The following is a 22,424-nucleotide window of genomic DNA, read 5'->3' on the forward strand; positions in this document are numbered from 1 at the left end:
ACATTTTTTTTACATATATTACATAATTACAAATATTTTGGTGGTTAGCATGTAAGATCACGTGAGTATAACGTACAACTTTTTTTAACCGTAGTCAAAATTTTAAAACCTTTGCACCATTGTATAAGATTATATTCATTTTAGGAAAACACTGATGATGATTGGTCAACCAATCGAAAACTAGTTCTGTGATGTAGCCCTTTTTAGGGATTTTAAATATAGACCTTTTATAAAGGACTTTATTCGTTTTTTTGTATTGTATCGTATACAGCCAACTAAAGGAAAATCTTTTTCCCTATGGATCTTTAATAATACAGTAACAATAATTTTTATATTCTCATACTATAATATATCAATTATGATGTCACTACCTGCATCATAATGAACTTCATTATGATACAGATTTTCAATAAGATACAATTTTTTAACCAATAGAATCGCGATATGACATTCGCGATAAAGGTGGCACACGCGCAGTAACCAATGGCTAGTCAAATATATACGCTTTGACAGTTCTCAATATGTAAACAAACTGTCACTGACAAACAGACTGACAAACTACTTAATTTGTTTGCGTTACAAAATTAATAAATTTGAATATATTTTTTTTGTGAACGATCATAGAAAAAATCGTCTGTACAACTTGCATTTAATTATCTTGCATTTATGACCATCATTAAATGCTCGTTGCATAATATACGATTAAAAACCAGTCTCATTTTAACTGGCTTTAATAAAAATCGTCTTTTTGTTTTACGAATATTTAACATACCGTATATGAATTTCGCACCAAATAACATTCCAAATACTATAGTTGTTTTATTTTTGTTTCATTAAACAGTAACAAGTATTTTAAAATCAATTTCCTTTTAAGAGACTCTAATAAAAACTTATCTTTTTCGGTGTACGAATATTTAACATTCCGTATATGAATTTGGAACCGAATAACATTCCGTATATGCGTTTGGAACCTCGCCGCCTATTGGTTAAAATATGACCGCATGCTGCAACGAACCAATAGAAAACTCCTAGGTTCCAAATACATATACGGAATGTTTAGATGCAAACCGGTATCTCAAAATCTCAACGGTGTCCTTCGATCTTCGATCGATAAAAGGGTTCGATCTCGGTCATTTGAAGGCAGTTTTGTAACACTTCCTAGTATGTATTCGTGAATCTGGAAAAGAAGTTTCAGGAATAGAAATTATCCATCGCTGCCAGTTTTATTTTACTGTAATATCGTTGATTGATAAATACGGAAAGATACGAAAGCCTATGTATTATTTTGTTGTCTTTAAAACCTGCCCGTATAGTGGCGCGCCTAGCTTAAATTTGTTGGAACTAGCCTTAGAGGGAAGTGTAAAATTCTCCCTACTCAAGGAACTAGCCAAGAACACGCGGTTATTTTACGTGGCCCGTATTCAAAATTTTAACGCAGCAGTCACTATCATATTAATCTGTATTAATTTTTTTTTTGTTTTTGTTTCTGCAAAAATGTTGAAAATATAAATTGACTATACTATAGAGTTTTTTTCACTAGTCTTGACCTCACAAGTAAATACTTTTCGAGTTATTTGCGAGTGAATATATTCATTTCTCAAAAAATAGTACGTTTTTAGACGGATTTTCGCAAATAACTTAAAAGGAAGTATTTCACCAAAAAAACATTCATAGCAAAAATACAGCTTATCAAAAAGTGAAAAAAATGTTTTATATAAATATGACATATGAAGTCGTAGACCCAGTAAAAGCAGAGTTGTAGCTAATGAAAAGTAGGTTCTTATTATTTGTCAAATTCAAAATTGAATATTTCTACATGAAATAACCAAAAAATTAAGAACTTTTCGGGGAAAACTCATCATAACTTTTTTTAAAAAGTTTAAAAACAGCTTTATTTTTTTTTTGAGTTTCTAGTATCAGAAGTAAACAAGTTGCGCACAAAATAAAGTTGATCCCCTTTTTTTGTAAAAAAAAAATCTAAAAATCACCTCCTAATTAGCATCTCAAATGAAATTAATCAGTAGCGCTTCATAAGTTACTTTACCTATGTATGCTTATAGAGGATCTGTAAGTTTCATCGGTTCAAAGTGCTTATTTTTGAAAGGCTGTAGTTACAATGGCTTCAATGACTCACTAATCACGAGTATATGCAAATTCGGAACAGCCAATATCTTAACCAATTTTTGTATTACAGAAAACCAAAATATTCAGAAAAGCAAAACCTCTACACTTTGGGATATTTCGTATCACCGATAATTAGAAAGTTATTTAAAAAAAGGCATTTTTTTTTTTCAAAATAAAAAAAAAATACTGTAAAATTTTTACGATGAAACTTACAGATCATTTTATAAACAATACATAAGTAAAGTTACTTGTGAAGCGGTAACAATAATTTGATTTTATTCGTCTTGAGGGGTCAAACGAAAAACACAAACAACTTTTTTTTCTTTTTAAATCGTGTTCTGTTGTGATTTATAGCAAATTTATAGCATCTCTTTCGAAATAAAAATTTTATGCAAGTTCCCTTTTAGAGAGTGATTTTCACGCTTTTTTTAAACTATCTTTTACAAAAAAAGAACCAATTTTCAGCGTAACGTGCTTACTTTAATGCTAGAAACTTTTTTAAAAACAAAAACAAAGCTTTTTTAAACACTTTAAAAAAAAGTTGCGATGAGTTTTCTCAGAAATGTGCTTTATTTTTTGGTTATTTCACGTTGAAATATTGGATTTGAAATTTGACGAATAAGAACTTACTTTTCATTAGCTACAACTCTGCTTCTACTGAGTATAAAGACTTTATACAGACATTTTTTTTTTAATTTTTATAAACTATATTTTTATTGAATACTTTTTTCGATAAAATACTTATTGTGTTATTTGCGTAAAACCGTCTAAAAACGTGTTTTTTTTTTGTTAAAAAACGAACATATTCACTCGCAAATAACTCGAAAAGTATTAGCTTAGTGAAAAAACTCAATAGAACAAAACTTGCTACAATTAATCAGTTTATCCACTTGATAGATACTAGATAGTATTAGACTTATTGATATTATAGCTTCCTAGCCTTATACAAAGTGGATTTAGAAAGTCCACATCTTCATTAGACAACCTAGTGGATATTGAATCTGTAATTCATGGGTCATTTGGATGTGATAAAGTATGTTTTTCGTATGGCTATCTTTTATTGTATTTTATAACGCGTGCCATTTGGGGATTAGATATAAAATTTATTAGTAATTTCCTATATAGACGAAACTTATTCGAATAGATAACGTTCTTTTAGACTCAAAAATCCAATTAAACGACATTCCTCAATGGTCTACTCGTTGCACTTTTCCTTATTGCAATCAATGACATCGCTAAATCGCTTAACCCACTAGTCATTTAGAAATTAGAGAATTGGTCAAACACTATTGGTCTAGAATTTTCTCCACTAAAACGAAAACAATAATCTTCAGTAAAACTCCAAAGAAGCACATTATACTACCAAAAATCTACCTAAAGAATTTCTTCTTCTACTTTTTCTTTTATATAGGCAGTACTGCCTGTTTTTCTTCAACGGTGCCTTTCATTCTGTCCCTAAATTGTCATTCCATCTTTTCCTAGGGCGTCCTATACTTCTTCGGCCTAACGGTGACTTGTCCCTGGCTATTCTTACTATCCTTGATTCAGACATCCTGCTTATGTGTTGATTCCACTCTTCTTTTCTGTTCTTTACCCAGGTATTTATATTGTCTACCCCACATATGCATCTGATTTCCTCACTTCTTACCCTGTCCCGTAGTCCTTTTCCAGCAATCCTTCTAAGATCTTCATTTTGATGGTCTCCAGACCTCTTTGTATTTTGCTTGCATCTGGTCTTGTTTCGGCAGTGTAAGTCATAACTGGTCTAATAACTTCAGTCAAATGACTTATATATTCGGTCCTTTGTTTCCACTCTAAGGTGTTTGTTTTTCCAAATTGTGTCGTTTAGGCATCCGGCCGTTCTACTGGCTTTAATTATTAGTCTTTAACCTCTTCTTCGATATTATTGTCGGCTGATAGATTAATTCCCAGGTATTTACTTTTATTGTCTAAGTCCAATTTGCATCTTATTGGTTCTTTGGATATTACTAAGCTTTTTGTTTTTTGGGCTGATATTTTCATATTCATTTCTTTTGCATTAATGTTGAATTCGTGCAGTAATCTTTGTAGGTCGTCTTCGCACTCTGCTACTAACACGATGTCATCAGCGTAACAGAGTATTTTTATCTCTTTATCGCCCATTTTTTACCCTCTTTTTTTTCTTCACTTGTTTTATTATTGCATCCAGCGTTATGTTTATCCAGAAATACACGGCACCTTTAAGAAGTAAAGTTAATAATAAATAATTCAATAATTATACTTAGTCACTATTTTCCCCCTAACTCGGAAAATATCGACCGCACGAAAAAACTTGGAAGAAATTGTAGGAAATCGCGATTGCAATAATTTACGAGTCCTTACCATTTTTCTCTCGGAAGAGTTTAAAGTGACCGAGCGGGTTACTAAGTCAATTTCATTTAAGTAAATACGGTTGCAATATCTCCAAACAAAATATACAATCATCAGAAGAGACTGTAATTAACGAAAATAACTACCTAATTTTTTATCGAGATTATGAGGCAAATAAGAAATGTACAATATCTAAAATCACCCAGTGAGTATTTTTCTCGTTAAATAAATTTTTTATTAAATAAATTATATTATATATATTATATAAAATTATTAAATAAATTTTAGAATATTCAATGATTTGTTTCAAGAATTCAAATTAAAAGACAAATTACAACTACAATTATTCTTGCTAATTTAAAAACGAGTTTAGAAAGTAATACATAGGTACACTCCAATAATTATTTTAAAGATTGCCATTGTTATCGTTGAATGAGAACTCAAATTTAAATGCATCAAAAGAAATAAATAATTTGTATTATAATCCGATCGACCCGACCGACCCCAAATTCCGATAACCAAAGCTACCTGAATACGTCTCATCGTTGTCTCAGGTAAATTCAATTTCGTACCTAGAAAGCTGCTAACGCCATCTATTTTTAAAACCACTGGTGTCGTACATAAACGCTCATTTAGTTTCGTATCTTCCAGTATATTTATCAGTCAACGGTAATATGTTACGTATAATTAGAAGGAAGAATTTTATAAAATTTAAATTATGTTACAGGTCTTTTAGAATTATGTTCGGAAGCAGATAGACTGGTTCCAAGCATGACGTATGGTTTACCACTGACCCCACAGGCAGATTCGTGTCGGACAGCCAGGCATGCCTTGACTCTTATAGCAACAGCAAGGTAACCGATTTATTTTAGTGCTTGAACAATTCCTTATTTAAAATAAGAAAATCTACGGTTTCGTTTTGATTTAAATCTGTCTCCCTCCATCCTCCGATAGTACTATTTCTAGGTCTACCTGTTGTCAAGGAGGCTCTGAAATCAAAACAAAACCGTAGATTTTCTTATTTTACTAATGCCATACTCTGTATTAGAGTACACAGACTCGATTCATACGAGTTCTCTGAACCGAAAATTGGAATGTTTTCCTAACGGTGCCTTTTGGTATTGTCATACCTGGGTTAAAGAGAGAACTTGAATCGAGTCGAAATTCATTTCACTAATTCCTTATTTGTTATTTTGTACACGGTTCTCGTCATTGTCTTCTTCTTAAAATGACTATAGACGACTATTTTCACTTCATTTGCTGCTGCGTTAAATGGCCCAGTATTAGATAGTGAAAACCACAACCCTGAACAAAACTTATGTGTTCCGTTATCCGTTTTTTTTTACTTTTTCCTGTCTGACCTATGTATACTTATGGGTATGTACCATAAGTGATCTTATATATTCGTAAACTTCGGTTTCTATTACTTCTATCTTTATTATTTTTTATGTATTAATCCAGTGTTTGATAATAGTTGTTTAGAGGTAATACTAAGTTTAAAACTATTGAAGGTTGGTTGACTTACAAATGGACCGTGTATTATTTTGTGTCTAGTGTATTATGAGAGATGGATATAATCGCTAGCTTCGAGGAAGCTGTTCTTACAGCGAAACAGCTCAAATTGACGATATTCTATGGGAATTCCCTGTGGTAATTTTATGTTTTGTTTTATTATTTAACATGAATTTCCATCGAGTAATTGCCAATTTAATACAAAAATAAAATTGACCAATATTTTCTTTTTAGGCCAGCTGCATTCATTACGACGATGGCGAAAGAAGTAGCTAGGTACAATACCCTGCAACAAAATGCACAAACATTGAATATTAATATGAACAACAACGTACTACATAAAGCGAAGCCTGAGATTCTTAGAGGAGTAGAGCTTTTAATAGAGAAAATGCAGAACGAAATGGCAGATCTTTTAGTTGAGGTAATAACTTTAATTGTATGTTTGTTTTTCTTCATTAATTAATACTAAAATTTTAACAATAAAGAGATAAAATCAAAATCCAAGCGCCTTAAGGGAGGATGTATGGTTTGAAAATTTTAAAATTTTCTTTTTTTTTATTATTTTAAATGAAAGTAGATAAAAATCTAAGTTTTCAATCTAATAGCACATAAAACAACATCCAAAAATGTTATTCTACATTCTACCAGACTGAAAACAATGGGAACCTTCTCTGGTAACACCTCCGAGGCTTCTACAATTTGCAAGCCATAACGGATGCTGAGACTAAGGAAGATGAGGAATTTTACAATTTATAATTCACGTCCCATCTGCTCAGCGCGGTAAAATTCCAACGAGAATGGTTCCCTTCGTACTCCAATCAGAGTAAACATGTAAATCAAAAATGAATAAACATTTTCAAATGAATAAACATTTTCAATTTCGTTGCAACACGAAACTACAGCCGCATCATTATTACAGTTCAATCAGAGAGTGCAGCAAGCACATCTACCGGTTTCGAAACTTATTAGTCTCTCATCGGGAGGCACATATGCTGCTCTCTCTGACCCAACTAGGACAAACCCCGGCGTGCAGTCACGGATTCTCTGGTGCTCACTGCACTCTCTGATTGAACTGGAATAATGATGCGGCTGTAGTTTCGTGTTGCAACGAAATTGAAAATGTTTATTCATTTTTGAAAGTAGATAACTTCAAGATTATTCTCTGAAAATTTCAGATTGATCCGAGCAAAATTACCAGAAATACAGCATGTTGAATATCCCTACTTTCGACTCACTTTACAGCACTTTACAGCCACGTTTTTGAATATTCTTTGAATAGTTCTGACTATGATTATTTAATTTAAAGATATAGTTAAAAAAAATTCACAAAAATGTTGATTTCAAACCATACGTCCTCTCCCCCCCCCCCCCCCCGTTAATGTGGGATTCCTAGAATTAATAGTCAGAGAATTAAACTCACTATTCCATTTTATGTATTCTTATTCTTCAAAAGAGCAAATGCGGTTATAGGAACAGTATTGTTTCAAATCCTCAGGAATACAGGGATAAAGGTTGAAAAGTTGCAGATTTTTTTCCAGTAAATTTACCTTTCATAGTACGTGAAAGATAAAATAGCAAGTCAGAAGTTTCAGAAACATTTGTTGATTTAATGTTAAAATATATTTAATTTAGTACTTTACGAGGAATCTATAATTTGAATAGTTTTATCTTATATTTTAGCTCATGGATATAATTCTGCACTGCTTGGATCCAAGTCAATTAAAGAACAAAGGGCTTCAGGATGTTTTCCCTGCCGTATGTCGATTTAGTCAGGTTTCACATTGTTCGCAGACAAGAAGAATAGCAGGTACATTCTTGATTTACATTAAAATATTCAATATTTGTTTGTTTATAAAATTTAAGACTTCTGTGTAGCAAAATTCGGAAATTACTTATTTTTATTTATTTATTTGATGAAACTTTAAACACTAATATGATTATAGTTTATGTACATATTATTATACAGTGTGAGTCTGTAATTTGGAATAAATTCAATAGCTCAAATACTAATTGCTTTTTTTGAAAAATGCTCAGACCTGTGGATTAGTATTTCAAGTCGAATTTTTTTACGTACAATATTAATGTATACTGGGGGTCCCAATTTAGAGATATGACGTCATCGTTGATTTTCTTAAATGGCAACACTGTCATTTTGATAGCTATTTTGATAGGGTGTGTAAAGTTATACATAACTGCAAAATATCAAAATTTTATTCCCTACCATTTACAAGATACTAAAAAGTAATAAAGTTATGTCTGTAATTTGGAATAAATTCAATAGTTCAAATACTAATTGTGTTTTTGAAAAAATGTTCAGACATGTTCAAATTACAGGTATAACTTTGTTATGTTTGATTATCTTGTAAATGGTAGGGAATAAAAATTTAATATTTTGCAGGTATGTTCAGCTTTACACACTCTATGAAAATAGCTATCAAAATGACACTGTTGCCATTTAAGAAAATCAACGATGACGTCATATCTCTAAATTGGGACACCCTGTATACATTAATATTGTACGTAAAAAATTTCGATTTAAAATACTAATCGACAGGTCTGAGCATTTTTCAAAAAAACAATTAGTATTTGAACTATTGAATTTATTCCAAATTACAGACTCACTTATTGGCGGAGGATATGAAAAGATCTACTGAGCTGCAACTATACCACTCTTTTAGGTTTCTCGGCTAGTACCCCAGGCTGTGGGTGAAAAAACGTGATATAATTCAGGAATTTTTGAAACCTATCAGGTGTTGTAAAGGACGATGCCAGGAATAACTTATACTAAAATGTAACCAAAAATTGTGTGCGGTTTTTTCTGTATGACGATTTTCATTTGTTAAATTTACAATTTTTAAAGATTTTTAATTTTGCAGCTTAGGATATTCATTTTAGAGAACAACTTTTAAATAGAAAATTGTAGTAAAATAGAAAAATTAAAAAACCTACAATCTGAGCTATCGCAAGTTTAATTTCGTTAATACGTTATTGCAAAACAGCCTGCGAAAGGTCCAAAATGGCCGTTTTTTGCAATGGCCTTATTTATTGTAAAAATAACTATTATGTATTTTTTAGCCTTTAAAATGAAGATCTTTCAATACTAAACATAAAAAAATTTTGTAGTGCCCGATTGGTGAACTTGTTGTTTAGATATTATAATTTGTTTATCCCAAGAGGTCAAATGTCCAAGGCTATAACTTTTTGAAAAAAAATCGCACAGAGTTAATCCAAGATCCACTCTCCTTCTAAAGACTTATATCTTCATAATCTGATGTAAATAAATGCGTATAACATTTTTGGTTTGAAAATAAGGGGGCAAATTTCGTTATAAACATTTAGAACTGAAGCCGCCCCTGTACATCCTATGAGTTTTTAACTTGCAGGTTATTGTTGCTGAAGACAAAATAAAGATTCAAAACTAAATAAAAATTTTCTACGATCAACTGAAGCCGAGATAATTGTTTTTGTTTTCTTAAATCGTAGTGACTTTATTTATAACAATTAAGAAATTACTTCACAGTCATTGACTAAAGAAAGACTTATATTATCTTAAAATAAAAATTATTTTAACCGAAAATTACATTTAATTATTAAAAATAATTTTTAAAATGTAATGGAGATTTATTTTTCGTTACGACTATGATTTATTGTGTCGGTTGCCCTTAGCAACGGCTAGCAATTTATAATACATTGTATCACGGTTTTTGCTTTAAATTTTAAAGCACCGCTTGGATTGACATGAAATTTGGCAAACACATAGATAACATGTTAAAGAATAAAAATGATATTGGGCCTCTGTGTGATTTTGTCCTGGGGGTGAGTTTCACCCCTTATGAGGGGTGAAAAAATATATGTTCAAAATAAGTTCGGAAATGGACAAAACGTCTAATTCTAAGCACTTTTCGTTCTATAGCATTTTTTCACCAAGTTAATACCTTTCGAGTTATTTTCGAGTAAATACCTTAATTTTTCAACAACAAAAAAAAACACGTTTTTAGGCGGTTTTTGACAAATAACTCAAAAAATAAGTGTTTTATTGAAAAAATGGATTTTAACAAAAATATAGCCAATTAAAAATTGAAAAAAATTATGTATGCTTGAAATCTCTAGACCCAGTATAAACAAAGCTCTAGCTAATGAAAAATAGGTTCATATCCGTTAAATTTCAAAGTGAATTATTTCAACGTGATATAATCAAAAAATCATGCACTTTTTGGAGAAAAATCATTTTTTAAAGTATTTAAAGAAATATGTATATCTGCTTTTAAAAAATGTTTATAGCATCAAAAGTAAGCAAGTTACTCTGAAAATAAAGTCGATCTTATTTTTTTTTTGGTCAAAAAACTCGAAAGTCAACCCCCCAATTAGCATCTTAAATCAAATTAATCATTACCGCTTTACAAGTTACTTTGCTCATGTATTATTTATATGATCTGTAAGTATCATCGGTTCAAAGGGCTTATTTAAAAAAAATGGTTTTAAAGTAAATCTGTTTTAATTTTTAATTAAAAAAAATGTTTTTTCTAAATAACTTAAAACTTATTAATGTGACCAAAAATCACAAAGAGTAAAAAAATTTAGTTTTTGCTGTTATGAATATTTTGGATTTTTTGCTTTTTTTTTGGGAGGCAAAAATTTGTTAAGATATGGCTGTTCTAAATTTGCATACACTCGTGATTATTGACTAGTTCAAGTCCTTTTAACTACTGCCCCTTCAAAAATAAGCACTTGAACCAATGAAACTTACAGACATAAACGACACATACACGAGTAAAACAACATTGAAGTAAAATTGATTAATTTCATTTTTGATGCTAATTAGGGGGTGACTTTCCCCGAGTTTTTTGACCAAAAAATAAAGAGATCAACTTTATTTTCAGCGTAACTTGCTTACTTTTGATGCTATAAACTTTTTTTAAAACAGATATACATATTTTTAAACACTTTAAAAAAGTTGTAATGATTTTTCTCCAAAAAGTGCATGATTTTTCGGTTATTTCACGTTGAAATAATTCACTTTGAAATTTGACGGATATGAACCTCTTTTTCATTAGCTAGAACTTTGTTTCTACTGGGTCCAGAGATTTCACACGTACACCATTTTTTTTAATTTTTAATTTGCTATATTTTTGTTAAAACTCTTTTTTCAACAAAATACTTACTTTTTCAGTTATTTGTCAAAAACCGCCTAAAAACGTGTTTTTTTTTGTTGTTGAAAAATGAAGGTATTTACTCGAAAAGTATTAACTTGGCAAAAAAATGCTATAGAACAAAAGGTGCTTAGAATTAGACGTTTTATCCATTTCCGAACTTATTTTGAACATATATTTTTTCACCCTTCATAAGGGGTGAAACTCACCCCTAGGACAAAAGCACACAGAGGCCCAATATCATTTTTATTCTTTAACATATTATCTATGTGTTTGCCAAATTTCATGTCAATCCAAGCGGTGCTTTAAAATTTAAAGCGAAAACCGTGATTCAATGTATTATAAGTTGCTAGCCGTTGCTAAGGGTAACCGACATAATAAATCACAGTCGAAACGAAAAATAAATCTCCACTGCACTTTAAAAATCATTTTTAATAATTAAATGTAACTTTCGGTCAAAATAATTTTTATTTTAAGATAATATCAGTCTTTCTTTAGTCAATGACTGTGAAGTAATTTCTTTATTGTTATAAATAAAGTCACTACGATTTAAGAAAACAAAAACAATTATCTCGGCTTCAGTTGGTCGTAGAATATTTTTATTTGATTTTGAATCTTTATTTTGGCTTCAGCAACAATAATCTGCAAGTTAGAAACTCATTGGATGTACACGGGCGGCTTCAGTTCTAAATGTTTATAACGAAAAATGCCCCCTTATTTTCAAACCCGAAATAAGAGGTTAAAAATGTTATACGCATTTATTTACATCAGAATATGAAAATATAAGTCTTTAGAAGGAGAGTGGATCTTGGATTAACTCTGTATGATTTTTTTTAAAGTTATAGCCTTGGACATTTGACCTCTTGGGATAAAAAATTTATAATATCTAAGTTCACAAATCGGGCACTACAATTTTTTTATGTTTAGTATTGAAAGATCTTCGTTTTAAAGCTTTAAAAAATACATAAAAGTTATTTTTACAATAAATAACGCAATTGCAAAAAACGCCATTTTGGACCTTTCGCAGGCTGTTTTGCAATAACGTATTAATGGAATTAAACTTGCAATAGCTCAAATTGTAGGTTTTTTAATTTACTACAATTTTCTATTTAAAACTTTTTCTCTAGAATGAATATCCTAAGCTGCAAAATTAAAAATCTTTAATAATTGCAAATTTAACAAATGAAAATCGTCACAAAGAAAAAACCGCACACAATTTTTGGTTACATTTTAGTATAAGTTATTCCTGGCATCGTCCTTTACAACACCTGATAGGTTTCAAAAATTCCTGAATTATATCCTGAAATCGACCTATTTTTCACCCACAGCTTGGACTATAGGAAATTCTTTGTCTTCCTATGGCTCTTTTACCCTTAATTTTACCTTGCATTGTGAGCGTTAATATCTCATATTTTACACCTCTGATAATGTGGCCTAAATATTCCAGCTTTCTTGTTTTGATGTTCTTTATCACCTCGCAATTCTTTTGTAGCCTTCTTAACACTTCTGCATTTGTAACTCGTTGGATCCATGGCATTTTCGAAATCCTTCAATAGCACCACATCTCAAAGGCTTCCAACTTCTTTATATTTTCTACTTTTAGTGTCCAGCTCTCCACTCCGTACAACAAAGTCAAGAATACATAGCATCTTAAGGCTCTTATCCTCAGCTCCAGAGGAAGGTCTCGATTAACAAACATTTTTTTCATTTTTATAAATTATGCTTGTCTTGCAATTTAAATGCGTGTCCTGATTTCTCTATCTTGGTCATTGTTTTCATTTTTCCAGGTTCCCAGATATTTGTAGTTATTCACTCTTTTTACTTGTGTTATGGAGATCCATAAGAGGGCAATGAATATAAATGAAAGATCTGATAAACGTGAACCATATTACCAAATATCAGCAGATAATACGTAACAATGGAGACTATCACAATGTATTTAGAAAATTAAAGTGACTAATGATATCAGATAAATGGTAAATCTGACAACATTGTAAGCACAAAATTTGAAATCTCTATATTGCAGAATTTAAGAGAAAGTCATGACAAACATCGCTGGTAGTAAACCAGAAACTAGCACAACAAAAAGATACGTGGAAACAAGTGAAATTAGGAGCCTAATGAGGATAACAGGAAAAATACCGATATACGGATCAAGAAGTAATGTCAGAAACAATAACAACAGAAACGCTTACAGGATAGACATGACTGAATGGGTGCAATTTCAAAAGGAAGAGTGGAATACTCATAATGTAGTAGAATGGAAGGAGTAGAATATCCCGAGATAAGTCACCTATCGCAAGAAGAAGCCATGCCAATCTTGAAAGAGATGGAATGGCAATATTCCAATACATTAAGGGACAATGTTGAAGAAAAGTAGGCAATCTAATAATAGTGTCCCGTTTTATACCGCTGACGCGGCTTTGGGATTATAGCAGGGTAGTCTGCTATATCTAGGGCCTACGGTATACAAGGAAGGTAACAGGGCTAGTGCTACGCTTCAACCGTCTCTTATTACCCCTGGTTTTACCCATGGTACTCATTTTATTCAGGCTGAGTCGACCTGGGACCTATAGACATTTAAAAAATCTGTAGGTCCCCCGCCTACCTACGTGTAAGTCAGACATACTACCGCCTGAGCTATCCGGGTCTTAATCACTCTGCCTAGTTAAGTATAAAAATAATTGTTCGAATTGTTTTTTTATTGTTTTAAAATGTTAATAGTTTTTTTCTATTCATTTCAGTTGGTTCTCACACAGGATCTTTAACTCTCTATGAGCTACGACAAGGAAAATGTGTGAACATTCGAGCTCATAGCTCTCCTGTGACTGCATTAGCATTTAGTCCCGATGGGAAATTTTTAGTTAGTTACGCTTCTGGTGATAATAAGTTGAGCTTCTGGCAGACTAGTACGGGTAAGTAATAGACTAAGAGCTAGAGCCGAAAAATCATCGTCATAAGTAATATGGATTTTTTCCTGTGAAATGCGTCCATTGTATATTGATAATTATGATCCCTTGCAGGCTGACACCTCAGTGGTTACATGAAGTAGCAATAAGGGGTGAAAAAACAATAACATGTTATTGGAAAAAATTTTGAGCATAAATTTTGAAAAATTATTGGAACATAAATTTTAATGCTATCAACTTCTCCGGGAGCTCATTTTATAGATATTCCTGAGTATTTTAACAATTATTGTTTAGTAAGTATATGTCATAAAATGCATCGTTTTCCCTTTATTAAGCTTGAATACTACTTAGATTTGAGTACTCGCCGAAAAAAATATATATTCAATTACACTTCGAGTCCATGGTAAATGGTTTTTCAAGTAAGATTCGATTTTTTATTAGCTTCAATTTTGATAATAATAACTTTTTTATAAAAAGTTATGATTTTTGAGTTATTTATGAAAAGCCGCTTTAAAAGATGCATTTTTTCACGAAACATTTAATATTTTGATTTTTAATAACTAAAAAAGTATTGATTTATTTTAATAACTTGATATAACAAATTTTGCTTAAAATTTGTCCCTCTATCGATTTGTATGGTTATTTTTAATAAAATAAGTTTCGCCCCCGAGTAGGGGTGGCATCCACCTCCAGGGTAAAAGCGCAAGTTAGTACCATGTTACTTTTGTTTCTTGGGGTATCCTCTAACTACTCACCAATTTTCATGCAAATCGATGTAGGTTCAACGAAATCGGAGGTGGAAACCTTCAGTGACTGCATTAATTTTCCACTTTTAGCCCTCATTGCTACTTCCTGTATCCATTGAGGTGTCAACCTGCAAGGGACCATCATTATCAATATACAATGGACGCATTTCACATGAAAAACTACATATGTATTACTTATGACGATGATTTTTCGGTTCCAGCTCTCCGTCTATAACAATACATACTTATAACTTCTAATGTACGAATAAGTAATGTTGTTGAAAATCTTGCCATTTTTGTTCAGACAGATAATCGATATTTTCTGGTATAGTATTTATACTCTCAGTTGAAACACCCAAACAAACTGGTTGACAGCAAATATTAAAAGAATATATCATATTACGAGACATGGGCGCATCATTTATTTTTATATTACCGCTAAAAGTTAATGAAGCAAGAAAGCTGGGAGACAAAATATACTTGGTAGAGATGGATAGCAAGACCGAAAAGGCCAAAGTAATGCAAAATAAGATGAAGCTCAAACAACTGAGAGAAAGAATATACATAAATGATGATCTGACGAAGGACGAAAGAGAAATACAGGTCAAAATAAGAAGAATTGCTAAGGAGCAGAAAATCAAAGGAAATAGCACAAGAACAGGATACCAAAGACTGACAATAAACAATGAATTATGGAAATGGAATAAAGAAAAGGAGCACCTGGAAAGAATAGAGGAAGACATTTCAAAAAACTAGAATTGAATGCAGTACTAGAAGACCCAACAAAGATGATCCGGCAAAGAAAACGGAAACGAGAATCGAAAAGCAATAAACGAGATAATGGCAATAAAGAAGAACTAGTTAAAATAGTGTCGTGGAATACAAGAGGATCATTCCAGGAAGGAAAACTGAAGCATCTAGTAAACGAAGCCAAAAAATATAAATTTGATCTGGTGGCTCTACAATAGACTAAGCAACTGGGACAGAGCAGTCAGGAAATAGATGGCTATATATTCTTTAACAGTGGAGGCAACAACAGAATATTGGGCACAGGTTTTCTGATAAGTAAGAAATTGAAAAAACTGTTGTAGACTTTAAAACGGTATCAGATAGACTATGCACCCTCAGGCTAAAAGGTAAATTCCAAAAGATATCGTTTGTAAATATACATGCACCGTCAGAAGAAAATGAAATAGAAATAAAAGAGCAATTTTATAGCACACTAGACCAAGTATATGAGGCTATTCCCAAGTACGATATGAAGATTGTCCTAGGAGACGCTAATGCTAAAATAGGCAGGGAGGAATTATTGTTCCCCACAATAGGAAAACACAGCTTACATACACAGATAAACGAAAATGGCTACTTCATAGTGGATTTTGCTAAAGAAAAGAGACTAATAATAAAGAGCACATACTTCCAACGAAAAGACATTTACAAAGGTACATGGAGATCGCCAGATGGGAATACAGTCAACCAAATTGACCATGTTTTAGTTGAGAAAGATGAAGAAAATTGCATAACAAAGGTGAGGACGTACAGAGGACCTGATATGGATTCAGACCACTATCTGGTAGGAATATGGATAAGACAATTGGTACCGATACGCCGGAACAAAAGAATACAAAAATATGTTAAAAACAAGCCAATGAGATTACGTACAGAAAATGAACGAATACTACATGAAGAAATTATTAATGAAAAAATAGAGCACACAGCAGAAAACGGAAGCGTAGAATGCATGTGGCGGGCAATAAAAGATAAATGAGGCAGCGGACAGTGTCAATACAAAGACTAATGTCAAGCCAAAGAAAAATAAAAAAACATGGTTCGACATAGAATGTGAAGAAGAACTGGAAAATACAGAAGAGGCGAAAAGAAATTTCATCGAGCAGAGAAATAGAAAGAATACTTAGAGAGAAAAAAAGGAAGCACTATGAACTAAAGTTGAGAAATATACAGTAGAACCCCGCAAATCCGAACTAATTGGGGGGACAGTCTGTTCGGATTCCGAAAAGTTCGGATTATCCGAAAGTTAGCTTAACTAATAATTCTAAGCTTTCGTTGTCGTTGATTTTAAGTCGCTGCACCTGTCTCACTCTCTCCTTCTTACACATATCTCAGATTGATGTCATTGATGCAGAGCCAGTGTCATTGTTTGTGTTTAGTCGCTAACTCGCTGGCTAGATTTACAATTTGAAGAAGCTCCATTTTTCCACGCTCTATTACAAGGTGAACTAGAAGTCGTGCAACACAGGACGAGAAAACGAAGAAGAAAGTGCAATTATAGAATAGATTGAAGCTGACGACAATGGGCACCAAGAATTTACAGATGAAGACATTGTACACTTGGTTCAATCTCAAGACAACCGTAATGAAGATGAAGAAAGCGAGGAAGAAGTTTCCCTGCCATATCTACTGTCACACGCAGATGCCACTAAAGCTCTGGTTGTGGCTCTACGTTACGTGGAGCAGAACTCTGCTGCGTTACCGGTCGATGGAATGTTTATGCGTAAATGGTTTAACATCGTTGCGTCAATTCGCTACACCTCCATGCGTCAGAAAAAAGTGAGCTAGTCCAAGACCTATTAATCCTAGATATTCCTGGTTTTACTCTGTATAACAATCATGTTTTTAATTTTGTCTTGAATTTTTAAATTTTTTTCACTTTCTGTTGGTTTGGATTTGCGGGGTTCTACTGTAGAAGAAAACTATAAAAATAAAGAAATTACAGGAAGTTTTCGTGGATTTTCTAAGATTAAGGTTTAATTAATAAATTCATATTATATTTGTTCCTTAGGTATGTTTGGTTTGGGTCAGTCACAGACGAAGAACGTCAAATCTTATAGCACAGCTCCTATAGCGGACGTAGCCCGTCTGAATCCAATGCGACTAGCCCGCTTGATATGGATGAACAACAGAACAGTATCCCTGATGCTAGCGGACGGATCCGAAACCAGATTTAATGTGTAACGGACAGAGAACTTAGGTTATGTGGCCTTTAAGTCTTATGAACGTAACGTTACCTTTCAAATCGTTGTGTAATGTTTTACCTTGCACAGTTCTATGGTATTAGTTGTCAGTAATTTTATTACTTTGATTTTGTGTAGTGATATTTTATCGAGAATCTACTTCCATGGTCTTTCAACACCTTAGGCCTATTTTCCAAGTGTGTGTTGTAGTAAATACCATATTTTAGAAATTAATATGGTACTGGGTGCCATTGATGTACAGAAAGGTCCGTTTGTAACGGATGGAACACGAAGCAACTGCGTATTGATTATACAGGGTGTTTCAAAAAAGGTAACACCGTCTCTAGGATAGATAAAAAACTGAAAAATCATTGGGGTTTGCTTAGTAAAATTTTTTTGAAACGCCATCCTTTTTTAAGATACAGGGCATTGAAGAAAAAGAATTACACATTTTTTACAATTTTGCCGAAACTACTGGAAACATTGTAATGAAATTTTATACGAATATGTTTTTTTATCTAACTCTCATAGAGGGGGCTAGTTACAAGGTTCGTATCAAGTATTATTCAACATAACTTTTTTAAGGGTAGAATTATTAATCAAGTGAACTTAAACATCGTACAATCTTACACCAAAAAGGTATTCTTGGTAAAACTCGATACTGTGTACCGTTTTCGGAATATTTTGATTTGAAAATTATGAAATAATAACCGATGCTGGATAAAGTAATGGTAAAGTTATTAATTAAAAAAAAATAATCACAAAAAGAAAATTAAAATAAAGTCCGATAACATAACATAAAATGCAATTATATAGTCGATTCGCGAATCTGAGACACAACTCTCTTCACTACAATCACAATTAAGATGCACTAGAAATAAACAAGCATGAGGAGCACCCCCAATCATGATTTGGGAGTGGTCCTCGAACATTCAACGTGACTTGGTTTGTTTATTTTTATCTAGTGCATTTTTATTGTGATTGTAGTGTAGACAGTTGTGTCTCAGATTAGCGAATCGACTATAGTAAGTGTTCAAATTGTCCTCCGTTTTCACGAATACAAAGTCTATCCTTTTTTCTAAAAAATCCATTAATCTTCTAAAAGGTTGGGGACCAGCTATGATGTAAAGTGACGTTGAATTCTGCCTTCCAATTCTTGACGTGAATTTACCTCTGAAACATAGACTTTTTCCTTATCATACGACTAAACTGTGTAGTCCAAAGTATCCATAAATTTCAAATTAAAATATTCCTAAAACGGTACACAGTATCATTACCAAGACTAGCTTTGTGGTAAAAAATTGTATGATGTTTAGGTGCACTTGGAATTTTGATTAATAATACCCTTAAAAAAGTTATGCTGAATAATACTTGGTACGAACCTTGTAACTAGGGCCCTCTATGACAGTCAGATATAAAAACAAATGCATGGGATGTATAAGCTTCCAAAACATATTCGTATAAAATTTCACTACAATGATGCCAGTAATTTCGGCAAAATCGTAAGAAATATGTTATTTTTTTCTTCAACTTCCTTTATGTTGAAAAGATATGGCACATGACGTTTCAAAAATTTTTTACTAAGCAAACCCCAATTATTTTTCAATTTTTTACATATCCTAGAGACGGTGTTATTTTTTTTTGAAACAACCTTTATAAAAATGTCACGATTTAAGCGAAATTATTCCAATCGTTTAGGATTGAGAAATTTTTTGCCCATTTGCTTTCATAATCACAACTATTTTTAACATATTTTTACGAAAACGTGTCAAACAAGAGTTATAAGTAAAAATTTTTATGTATTCATCATATCATTAACTGAGTAATATTTTTAATATTGATAACTTGTGCTTCAAGTTAATTTTTAAATATTTTTACGACAGTCTACAACAAAGTGCCATCATATCCTTATGAGATTAAGGACCAAAGTGGATGGTGAAGGGCAAGCGTTCCTAGTAGTATGTAAATGTTAACAGTTATAAATAAAAGCGTTAATAAAATATTCCATTTGACCGCGATTTTAAAGAAAAATTGACATTACCATACGCTGTGTGCTTTGGATCCCACTATTACAATGTACCTGGTATAAAATTTTTGTTGTACATAGTTGAAAGAGAAAATGTAGATGTAAATTAATTTAGTTTTGGTGTAAAATGTCTTAGTTCTTACTAGGATTTAGATTAAAAGCAATAATGAAATTAGGACAACAACCAGGAATAAAAGCCATATTGGAACACAATGAAATGCTACAGACAAGAAGACGCTATATTTGACAATGGAAAGAGAAAGGGAAGTAGGAATAATAGAGAAAACGAAACAGCGCAGAGACAAGTGGGTACAAAAAAAATTCTCAGTAAAAAATTTGAAAGCATTCACTACAGAACTTAGGGTTTTTCCTTCTCGAGGTGTTTACTTGATTTGATCCAGCAGTTTTTCATTATTGATGTATGGTTCACGGGTTTACAGTTGTTTTCCCTTCTCAGGTTCACAGGATCTTTGCAACAATCGGCGCTTAAATTTCAGTTTTAATTATGTGCTTTTCCTTACGATGTATTTTTCCATGAATGATTCCGAGGTACAATATAGAAAATATAAAACCTAATACATAACAAATTTAGGAAAATCGTATGACTGATATACAGCGTGTCTACTTAAGTGGGATTCATATGGGAAACTTTTTTATTATTAATTTTACGAAAAAAAGTTATTCTTCACAAAAAGTTCTGCATGCTCTAAAACCTAAGATTCAATCATTAGATATCAAATTTTATCAATATTATACGAGGTATGTCAAAAAATATGAATTTCGTTCAAGGGCAAAGTACCTTTATTTCTCTGAATATCGAAAATTCTTATTATGAAAAGTTGTTTGGAATTAAAAACTAAGATCAAATATGCAATTATATGCTTCAAATTGAAAAAAAAATATTTTCCAAATTTTTCTCAAATTTATGGATACATACTAGACTTCGTTTTTATTTATTACACATAAGATAACTCTTTTATTATTACTTTTACGAAAAAAAGGTATACTTTATAAAAATCTCTGTATGTCCTAAGCCCTAAGATGCAACCATCAGATATCACATTTTATTAATTTTATACGAGGTATGTCAAAAAATATGAATTTCACTCAGGAGTAAAGTACTTACCTTTATTTTTCACAATATTGAAAATTGTTATTACAAAAAGTTGTTTAGAATTAAAAACAATGTTTCAATATGCAATTACATCCTTCTAATTGAAATATTGTGAAATATAAAGGTACATACTATACTCATGAGCGAAATTCATATTTCTTGACACACCTCGTATAAAATTTAAAAAAGTTGATATATAATGGTTGTATCTTAGTTTTTAGACCATGCAGAGCTTTTTATGACGAATAACTTTTTTTCGTAAAATGAATAATAAAAGAGTTATCATATTTGTAATAAATAAAAACGATGTTGGGTATTCATAAGTTTGAGAAAAATTTGTAAAATATTTTTTTTTCAATTAGAAGCATGTAATTGCATATTTGATATTAGTTTTTAATTCCAAACAACTTTCCATAATAAGAATTTTCGATATTCAGAGAAATAAAGGTACTTTACCCTTGAACGAAATTCATATTTTTTGACATACCTCGTATAATATTGATAAAATTTGATATCTAATAATTGAATCTTAGGTTTTAGAGCATGCAGAACTTTTTATGAAGAATAACTTTTTTTCGTAAAATTAATAATAAACAAGCTGAAAATGCGAGCATTATCATAACGAAAACTTTGTTTATATACGTATTTAAATTCATAATATAGAAAATTGCTATTACGAAAAGCTGTTTAGAATTAAAAATTATGTTTTAATGTCCAAGTATATCATTCTAATTTAAATGTTGTGAACTATAAAGATACTTTACTCGAAATTCATATTTTTTTACATACCTCGTATAAAATTAATAAAATTTGATTCATGATGGTTGCATCATAAATCTTAGACCAAGAAGAGATTTTTATGAAGAATAACTTTTCTTCGTCAAATTAAAAATACAATAGTTATAAATGAAAATGATGTTGGTATCCATAATTTGAGAAAATTCGTCAAATATTTTTTCCATTACAAGGATGTAATTTCATATATCAGAACATACTTTTTTATTCCAAACCACATTTTAAATAACAATTTTCTAATATTGTAAAATAAATAATACATACATGATAAAGATACTTTTTACTGATGAACTTTACTTGGATCTACAGACCGAGCGAGTCTCGTAAATTCCACGGCTTTGCGCCACGCTTCACGCAACCGTATTTGCGTACTTGTGTTTCGAGTTGTGTGGTCGTGCGCTGGTCGAGTGGAGTTATAATTTACCAAATTTAAATAATATAATCGTTTCTACTGATTCATTATTAATATAGCATAATATGTATTATTGCTTTCAAAATATACTCAAATTGTATTTTGATACATTTATTACACATATTATTTTATATAATAATTAAATTCACTATAAAATGTCATTTATATTTTATTAATAGCTAAATAATTTAAAATTTAGTTTGACATTCACGAAGTGTCAAACTCAAATGTAAATAATAACATTTGCTTTGCTTAACAAATTCAGATTAAAAAAAGTAGCCTACTTCCTAATCAAAGATTTCAGCTGACGTTTAG

General features: G+C 31.4%; 1 protein-coding gene across 6 annotated transcripts in view; it reads left to right on the plus strand.

Annotated features, from left to right (window-relative positions):
- Positions 1 to 20,021, plus strand: part of LOC114338584 (WD repeat-containing protein 7) — a 151,576-nt gene extending 131,555 nt beyond the window's left edge. For all 6 annotated transcript variants that reach the window (XM_050648279.1, XM_050648282.1, XM_050648284.1 and 3 more), the window contains 5 exons: positions 5,201 to 5,327; positions 6,220 to 6,406; positions 7,666 to 7,792; positions 13,880 to 14,050; positions 17,591 to 20,021. In XM_050648279.1, the coding sequence (XP_050504236.1) occupies positions 5,201 to 5,327; positions 6,220 to 6,406; positions 7,666 to 7,792; positions 13,880 to 14,050; positions 17,591 to 17,763 (785 nt within the window). In that variant the 3' untranslated portion in view covers positions 17,764 to 20,021. The remainder of the gene's footprint in view (positions 1 to 5,200; positions 5,328 to 6,219; positions 6,407 to 7,665; positions 7,793 to 13,879; positions 14,051 to 17,590) is intronic.
- The last annotated feature ends 2,403 nt before the right edge of the window (positions 20,022 to 22,424 follow it).

This window comes from Diabrotica virgifera, chromosome 4 (genome assembly GCF_917563875.1).
Source record: "Diabrotica virgifera virgifera chromosome 4, PGI_DIABVI_V3a".
In the NCBI taxonomy this organism is placed as follows: domain Eukaryota; kingdom Metazoa; phylum Arthropoda; class Insecta; order Coleoptera; family Chrysomelidae; genus Diabrotica; species Diabrotica virgifera.